The 8,831-nt window shown below is 48.7% G+C and overlaps 1 protein-coding gene and 1 long non-coding RNA gene across 2 annotated transcripts; one reads left to right on the top strand and one right to left on the bottom strand.

The window, feature by feature from the left end:
- The first annotated feature begins 305 nt into the window (after positions 1-305).
- On the top strand, positions 306-3,252 carry LOC113947194 (interleukin-5-like). The gene is made up of 4 exons (XM_027643518.1): positions 306-431; positions 583-615; positions 2,700-2,834; positions 3,160-3,252. Exons 1-4 carry the CDS (start codon positions 306-308, stop codon positions 3,250-3,252), a joined length of 387 nt encoding a protein of 128 aa, XP_027499319.1.
- Positions 3,253-3,793: 541 nt separating this feature from the next.
- LOC113947335 lies at positions 3,794-5,712 on the bottom strand. Its single transcript, XR_003527678.1, has 3 exons — positions 5,678-5,712; positions 5,029-5,112; positions 3,794-4,104 (listed from the first exon to the last, which is right to left on the bottom strand). It is a non-coding gene; the product is annotated as an uncharacterized LOC113947335 (long non-coding RNA).
- Positions 5,713-8,831: the final 3,119 nt, after the last annotated feature.

The following is an 8,831-nucleotide window of genomic DNA, read 5'->3' as shown; positions in this document are numbered from 1 at the left end:
ACTGCCTGGTCATGCTTTGGGTCATTCTATGCTTTCCTGATTTTCAAGCTGAAAAAACAGATATTTATAGATTTCTTTCCATGGAAATGCTGATTGGGTAAAGAGGTTGTCCCAAGGTTAGACACCAAATTTACTGGAACCTCTCTCTTCCAGAAAACCTCAACAAATGGCTTTCTTTTTTTTTTTAATTCAATCAGTTTACCAAATCAACCTGAAGTGCTATTTCCTTGTAGAGACCATAAAATGGTAGAGGACTGGTGGACTGGTCCAGAGCTACTTAGAGGTCCTCTGAGCACATCAAGAGGATGAAAACCCATCTCTACCTTCTCTTGCTGGCTGCAGGCATCTCTGCTGCTTCCCAGAGGAGCAGCATGGCTGAATTACTGACACTTCTACAGCAAATGTGGGAGGTAATGGCAAAGGACATTCAGGTAAATTCAATTTCCATTTTTCTAATCCAAAATTAATTATACTGAATCCTCTTGTTCTTGAATATTTAACTTCCTTTGAAAGTCAAACAATCTATGTGATATTGTATTTTTATCAGTGTTAATGAAGATGAATTAATATGTTATTTTTCAGAATCTGAGGATTGAAACTCCAGACAATATAAATGTAAGTAAAAGGTTTTTTAAATAAAATTAACATTTTCATAAATTTCTTCATTGAAAATTGAGGTATTTTTTAAATTGTTATCTTCTAAAATGTTCTATTTGTATTTAAGAGTAAATTATTACTTTAAGTGTAGCTATTATAAGATATGAAATGATATTGTAAGACATACAATGTAGTTAGATATAAAACATTATTAAAAACAAGCAAATGTTGAGTCAAAAAAGTTGCTGTAATATAAAAGGACAGCAACTATTCTTGTTGTGTGTTTTTGTAAATCTCCTGCAGAACACACACACGGAGGGATTTTCTGAACCAGCTTTTGAATGAAAGACAGCTAAAAAGGAAAGAGAAAACTTGTTCACACTTCTTGCTTGCGTGTCTGCAAAAATTCTTCTTTTTAGCCTACTTCACTTAGTCTGCTTCTAGAAAGGGCTTTTTAAAGCCTTACTCCCAGGAAGGGGATTAAGTGGTGGTGTTACCTGGTCTTGTCTGAAGGATGGTGTCAGTGTGCCCTGAACAGGACACCAGAGGCAGGTGCCCAGGAACAAGGTCTGTCCTAAAGATCAAACTCCCCCTGGTGGATTTGCCATCTTCTTCTACATCTCCAGGAAACGTCTCCTGTCTCCTCTCAGGTTTTCTTTCTAAGATGACTTTAGGCACCTCCCTGGTCATGCACACACTGTTAATGAGGCTTTTTTCTCTGCTGTGCATCAATGAGATTCTTGGTTTCCCCAGATCACAGCCCAGCACAGAACTCTTCAGCTCATAGTGTGGCCAGAGGGCTGCTGGTAGGAGTGCAATCTAAGTCATTGATTTGTTGAAGGAGCAGGATAATTCCCATTTGTGTCCTAAGCAAGTACAGGAGGACGGGAGTTTGTTGGTGTCAAATCCAGCCCATTCCTTGCAAATTAGATGCAAAGTTCCCAGCTCTGTCACTTCTCTCTGGATCCTGTCTGGATGAGCTCTCTTCCCGGGCTGGGGCTTGGGCTGGCTTTAACTCTGAGATTTTGACCCCGAATCAGCAGTGCCCAGTGCTGGCAGCTCATTTGTCCCTTTCCCTGATGAGGTCCCTGGAGGTGCCCATTGTGCCAGTGCCCAGCTTCCCTCTGGGGAGATGAGCTGCTTCCCTCTCTCCAGTGCTTTGGAGCCAGAGGTGACAGAGAATTCCTCGAGGTCTGAGTTTGCTGTTCAGCAGCAGCAGAAGTGGCTTCCCAAGCGAGGCTGTGGGAGGAATGATCTTACTCACCCCGCAGCACCAGGAGTGACTAACAGGGGACCACGCGTTGGTCGTGGGTGTCACGGGCACCTTCAGCAGCTGCTGCATTTCCTCTGATCCTCGATGATTAGTTTTTTCTCCCTTTTTCATCACTTTCTCCTCCTGTGACACCTCAGTCTGTTCCTGCCACTGATGGTCGTGTCCTCTCCTTCTTTCCTTCCTTGTGAGTTTAGCTGAGCTCTTCCCGAGCAGCCCCGCACTGGCGAGTGTGACCATCATCACTCTTTGCTCGGCTTCCATCCACGTCCCTCCTCCCTCTTCTGGTGGCCTTGTCCAGACCACAAGGTCTCAGAGGCCAAAGGCAGCTCCCACTTTGTGGCACAGGACCAGTGTGGCCACACCTGGGATGGGACACAGGCTGGGAAGTGCGAGGGTGGCTTTGTCCCCATCTCTCCTGGCAGGCAGGTGGCAGCTGTTGCACAGTTTGTGTTTGCAGCACCTTCAGGTTCATTTATTTGCTTTCTCTTGTGTTCGAGAGGCACGAGCAGATGTGAGAAATCAAACTGGCTTTCAGATGGCTGCAGAAGAGGAAGGACTGAGGCGTTAGACAATGAGATGGTTCATCTGGACATTACAAAACACACTCCAGCAGATACTTTGCCAGGTTTCTGCCTCCAGAGTACATAAGTATGCACATCAAATAAATACACACAATTGCCTAAGTCGCTTGCAAACTCGAGCCCAAAAGTCAGTAAGAATGAATTTGTCACCCAGGCAGTTGGGCATCTCCCCCAATGATTTTTAATAAACTTATTGCAGCTCACGGTTACAAATTCTTGTATCAGTTTTGCTAATTCTTTCGTCTTAGGATGTGAATTGTATCAGCACAATCTTTGAAGGGACAGAACGGCTGAAAACTTATCCAGCTATGAAAAAATTCAGTGCTTTTTTCCAAAATTTTGAAAGACTGAAGCAATTTCTCACTCCCAGCCTGGCAAAAGAGGTAGGAATTTATTCACTGTCTGCCAGAGATCCCACAGCAGAGATGTTACAAAATATGATCTATAATTCATAGATGAGCCCTTATGTCTACAAAAGAGAGTAATTTTTTTACTGGCTTGTTTTTAATACATGGAAGAATAAATCCTGGCATTATTTCATGTTTATGCCCTTCCCTTGTTCTAGTCTCCCACTTGCTCCACCTCTAAATTAAGGATTCATATGTGTGATCAGGAAAATTGTATCATTCATAAAATGACTTTGAGATGAAAAAGCTCTAAATAATGATTAAATATTAATCAATTTCATTTTCTTGATTGATTTTTCAGGGGAAATGTGATACAGAAAGAAGGAATGCAACGATATTTATAAACAAGCTGATGACATTCATCCAAAAAGCATTAAAACCCACAAGAGCATAGAGTCAGAAGTTTCTAAAATTGCTGAAAATTTATATGAGCAGTAAAATGTTTACTTATTAAAGAAGTACTCCTCCTTTGTGTTAAAATCTGGGTTTTTTAAAGTTAATGGATAGGAGTGTTTAGAGTGATATGACTTTATTTCTATGGTGTCAACTAAATTATATTACATTTTACAGATATATGTATCTTGGAGAAAATATTTATTCTGTATCTTTACTAGTTTTAATAAAGTGAATAACTGTTTGTCTCTGACGTTCCCCTTCCCCCTAAATTTCTTCTAAACTATTCCCACACTTTAGCAAATCTAGTTATTGTAAAATCTCTCAGAGTCAGGGGAATTGGATCCTTCAGGTGAGTGTGCAAGTGTGTTGCTGGAAGCTATTTCTAATGATTCATGAATTAAAAACCCAAGTGCTCATTAAGGTGCCCCCCCTGCCCGTGGCAGAGCTGAGCTTGCACGTTTCCTCTAGCTCCCTGGATGACTGCATGTCTTGCTATAAATATCCCAGCAAAAATTAATTCTTAAAAAAAAAAAAAAAAAAGTTTCAAATATAAGAGAAAGAAATGAGAACCAAATTGAGAAGAGATTTTCGGTCAGAGGGAGAGGCAGGTTCCTCCAGTGTCCCCTTTAATCACAGAAAAAGCTTCTTGAAAAACTTCCCAGTTTTGACACGTTGAAAAAAGAAGCTGAGCAGCCGAGCAAGGCACTTGTGGTCAGTCACGGTGATGCCGAGGGTTTGATTTAATGTGTTCCAGATTCCTGGGTCAGACAGGCCCTGATACAACATGTCAGTCCCTGCTCCTTCCCTGGGGGCATCCCCGGGGACCCCGGCTGAAGCACGGCTGAGAATCCTGTGACACCAGAACGCGTACACAGAAACAAAACATTTTCTTGCCACATCAATACTGATTTTTCCAGTGTTTTCTGGCATTATCCAAATTTTATTAAGGAAAAATACAGCTTTTCATTCCAGCTCCGTAAGATGAGGGGAGCGAGCACAGTTGCTGGTGAAAAGAGGATTAATCAGCAAGATGATTATTTGTGAGTTATTGGTGCAGACGCTGATCCATCAGACCCTTTACTGTGCCCGCAGCCCCGCTCCCAAAGCAGAGCAGTCTCCGCACAGGAGCAGGAGGAGGCGGCGGGCGGCAGGTGGCAACAGGAGACCGCAAACGCTGGATGCACAGCCCTGCCCGGAGAGCTCTGGGGCGGGGAAAATCCCAGGCAGGGCTTTCCCTGGGGTGTGCGGAGCTCCTCCGGCTCCAGAGCCCCGTTTCCCCGTGACTCCGACCCCCGGGCTGAGCCCGAGCCCCGTCCGTGCTCGGCAATCCCCGGGGCCAGCCCCGCGCTCGGCACCGCCCGGAGCGGGATGTGCCGCTGGGAAGGGCCGTGCCTGGAGAACAGGCGGACACCGGCGGAGCGGGACAGCCCTGGGTGCGGCCACACGGGAGTTAAAGCCAGGCCAGCGCTCCCGGGAAACCTCCCGGGTCAGGTTTCCCTGGATTCGGTGCGGGCGCTTCCGAGCGGCCAAAGGGAGGAGAAAGGGAACGGGGCGAGCGGGCTCGGGCCGGGCCCTGGGACACACGGGGACAGCGGGGAGAAACGAGTGTGCAAAGACTGCTCAGGGAGTGAGGGAACTGCCCACGAGAGAGGACACGAACCACGCGCCGTCCGCGCGCGAGTCTGCAGCACGAGCTCGGGGCCCCCAAAAAAGGAACTTTGGACTCGCAAGGGACTGGGAGCTCTGGCCGGGTCAGACCTGCCCTCCGACCCACCTGGATCCTGCTTCAGGAGGGAACTGCTCCAGCTGTACTTCAGTATTCACTACGAGTTTATACGGAAAGTTCAAAAGAACCATCCTTTCTAGCATGCCCAGGAAAATAAAAAATCATATATGTGATATAAATATATGCTTGATGATGTATAATTATAATTATATTTTGCATATACTATATAATATATATAGTATATGCTAATTTTGCAGGGAGTTCTAGACAATATATATTTATATTATATATATTATTAATGACATACGTATTACATAATTTATATATGAAATTTTTCTATTTTACATATATCTATATGGTTTAGGTTAGATATTAGGAAGAATTTCTTTACAGAGAGGGCAATCAGCCATTGGAATGGGCTGCCCAGGGAGGTGGTGGATTCTCCATCCCTGGGGGTGTTTAAGGTGAGACTGGATGTGGCATCAGTGCCATGGGCTGGGAACCACAGCGGGGTTGGATCAAGGGTTGGACTGGATGATCCCGGAGGTCCCTTCCAACCCAGCTGATTCTGTATCACCTTTTCTAGCCTGCCCAGGGAAAACAGCATGTCCTTAACATAAAACACCCCCCTAACTTAAAGGTTAATTAAATACCTCCCTTTTACACTTTAATTGACCCGGTGAGCATTATTAGTCACCCCAGAGAGCAGTTGTGCTCCCCTCGAGTCCCTCCCGGGTGGGCAGCGCATCGGGCCGGGGTCGGAGCCCCCCCGGGGGTCGCGGCAGGAGCATCCCCCGGTGCCGCGGGGGGATTTCCCGGCGGGGCCGCTGGAATTCCCGGCCATTCCTGCCCCTGACTCAGGGCCCGGCCGGGCTTCCCCGGCCCCCCCCGGTCCCCCCCGGTCCCCCCGGTCCCCCCGGTTCCCCCTGGTCCCCCCGGCCCGCGCCCTCCCGCGGCCGAGAGCGGCAGCACCGATTCCGGGAAGCGGCTCCGGCGCCGCCGCTCCCGCGGGAAACCGAAACTGGGCGGCGGGAAGGGGGATGGGAAGGACCGGGGCACATCGGCCCGGGAGACGCAGAAATAAAGGAACAGAAGCGCACAAACAACGGCCGCCCGAAAATTAAGGGGAGGGAATAAAAAGGGCTCGAATGAAAAGGGCTCAAAGAAAAAGGGGGGGGCAAAAAGGGGTCAAAAAAAAAAAAAGAAGAAGGGCAAAAGAAACGGAGGCAATAAAAACGAGGAGAAAAAAAAAAGGGGAGGACTTAAAGGGAGGACACCAAAGAAAGTGGGACACAAAAAAGGGAAGGGGTCACAAAAAAAAAGAGGGGGACACACATACACACACAAAAAAAAAAGGGGGGCAAAAAAAAAAAAAAAAAGGGGAGGGGGACACAAAAAATAAAGAGGGGGGGAGGGCAGAAAACCTCTGCTCTGAGATTTCAGCCACAGCTGGTGAGTCAGTGGGACATCAGGAGATGTTAAAAAATAATAATAAAAAAATAAAATCCATGCTTCTTTTGGAAGAAATCACACCCACCGAGCAGGGGAAGGTGACAAGTTTGAACAAGGAATCATGTGGGACAGCTGGTCCCTGCAAGGTGTTCCCTCCCCAGGGTCCCCCCATTCCTTGGTGGGGAGAAGGATGTGACAGGTCCTTCCCTTGCTGTAGATCCACCCTGTCCCTCAGCAGAGGGGCAGCTGAACTGTGATGGGCCCCCAGCCTCCAGCCCGATGTGTCACTTCGTTTTTCCTTTTCTTTTTTTTTTTTGAGGGGGGGCAAATAGCACTTACAGCATCCTCTTGGAGAGCATCCAAAGAAACAACATTCAGGAGCAACAGCCGTGACCGGCCTGACCCCGGCAGGACAGGAGCAGGAGCAGGAGCAGGAGCAGCCATCCCTTCAAGCACCAAATCTGACTCTTGCCTATGTCAACTGTGTTATTATCCAGCATGGCTGCTGTTCTCCCCTGTGGCCTACACCTGGGCAGAGATGTTTGCAGTTTGTATCAAGGTTAAAAGCCAATCAATAATAACTAAAATATAGGGAATACAATTGAGATGTTTTAACACATGATTTTCACTCTTTGCTCTGGTCCTACAAGGTCCTTGATGCCACCCTGATTCTCCCCAGGGACCAGTGCCCAGCCCAGCCCGGGGTCCCATCCTGCTGCACACCCACACAGTCTGTCCCAGCAGGGGACAAGCCACCTTCCCAGAGTGTCCTGCCTGCTCTCAACACCTCCAGGATCCTCGTGGCACAAACGTGACCGGCCCTGGAGCTTCTCAGTGTCTGTCAGAGCTTCCTTTTTGGCAGCCTCTTTGCACGAGGACAGGACAGAATATTTCAAACAAAGCAGGGGTTATGGACGTCCTTCCCAAGGCAGAGCAGAGGTGAAACACCCTCAGATCACTGCAGCCTCCACACCCAGGGGACTTTTCCTGGAGAGCTACTGTGAGTTCCCAGGATCTCCCTGCCTTGTGCTCACAGACACCCTGGGCTGCTGGAGGGCAGTGGCAGGGCAGGCAGGAGCCAGGCAGGCAGGGGCTGGGTGCAGGCAGGGGCAGGGTGCAGGCAGGGGCAGGGTGCAGGCAGGGGCAGGGTGCAGGCAGGGTGGCCCCCATGAGCCCCCAGCCCCAGCTGGCCCCTGCCTGCCCCTGCAGAGGGCTGGAGGCACAGCACCACACTGCCCCAGGCACTGGCCTGGCCTGCCCTTCCCAGAGCTGGGAAGTTTGGCACATTTTCTGAGCAGTCCAGGATGGAGCAAACCCTCCAAGGCAGGAGCCAGACAAGAGGCACAGCCAGCCTTGCCCACCACGCATGCTGCTGGTCTCCCTGGCTCTGCAGATGGCTGACTGGGCAGGTCCATTCCCACCTTCACACAGATACCACAAGGGCAAAAGAAACTCCAACCAACTGTAAGACAAAACTTACTCTTTTTCTGCTGATCTCAGCCCCAGCTGCACAGGTGGGACTCCAGCAACGTAAAATAAATGGACTCCCCTTTCAGCCTCAGGGGAGTTCCTGGCCAGGATGGCACAACCACAAGACACTCCAAATCAGCACTGCCCCACTGTGCCCTGGCCTTTTCAGGGAGGCTCAGGCTGCTGCAGGGCTGCACCCTCATTAGCAAACTCATCACAGCTGCCAGGTGCCTGCAGCTCACAGGACTTCCCTCAGCAAATCCTTCATGACAGCTCTGTGTCCTCCTGCAAGGTGGAGAGGAAATTAAGGAGCAGGGAAAGTCCAAAGACACAAGTCAAGTTCTTGGAATTTCCTTTATTCCCACCAAAACAAGCCCAGAATCTCATTTGGGTTTAGTTTAAAACTTCACCGCTCCATCAGTAGGGAGAACTGCAATGATTTTGGGTCCTGAGATAGGTCTTTCCAATTCCAGGAAACTGTAAATGGCCCATCCCAGGATATCTTTATTGTAGCCTGCAGATCAGAGCGCTGGCTGGCATTACATCATGCCTGGGCAGAGTTTCAACATTTCTGACATTCATTCTCCTGCATGTGCTTCAACCAAACTTCCTTTCTGTAAAAGAGGCATTTATAAGAAATGGAAACAGCTTGCAGAGAGCCCTGCACCTCATGGCTGCTGACCCAGAACCAGCAGTTTAGTTGTCAGCCCTGGTGCTTTTCAAGGCTGATGCTCCATCTCTGCTCCTGAAAAGTCCATTGTGCATTAACCCCTCACTGCCTGGAGAGCCCCTGGGAGGGACAGGTACTGCCTGCCCCCCGTGGCCCCTGGCACTAAACTGTGGCAGTGTTGGGTGCTCCATAGTGGGAAACTGTGACAATCCCCAGGGGCCCCAGATGGCTCCACAGCCATTTTTTATGTCCCAGTTAC

This window comes from Corapipo altera, unplaced genomic scaffold, assembly GCF_003945725.1.
Source record: "Corapipo altera isolate COAL_440 unplaced genomic scaffold, ASM394572v1 75, whole genome shotgun sequence".
In the NCBI taxonomy this organism is placed as follows: Eukaryota; Metazoa; Chordata; class Aves; order Passeriformes; family Pipridae; genus Corapipo; species Corapipo altera.
This window is presented reverse-complemented; position numbering and strand designations above follow the sequence as displayed.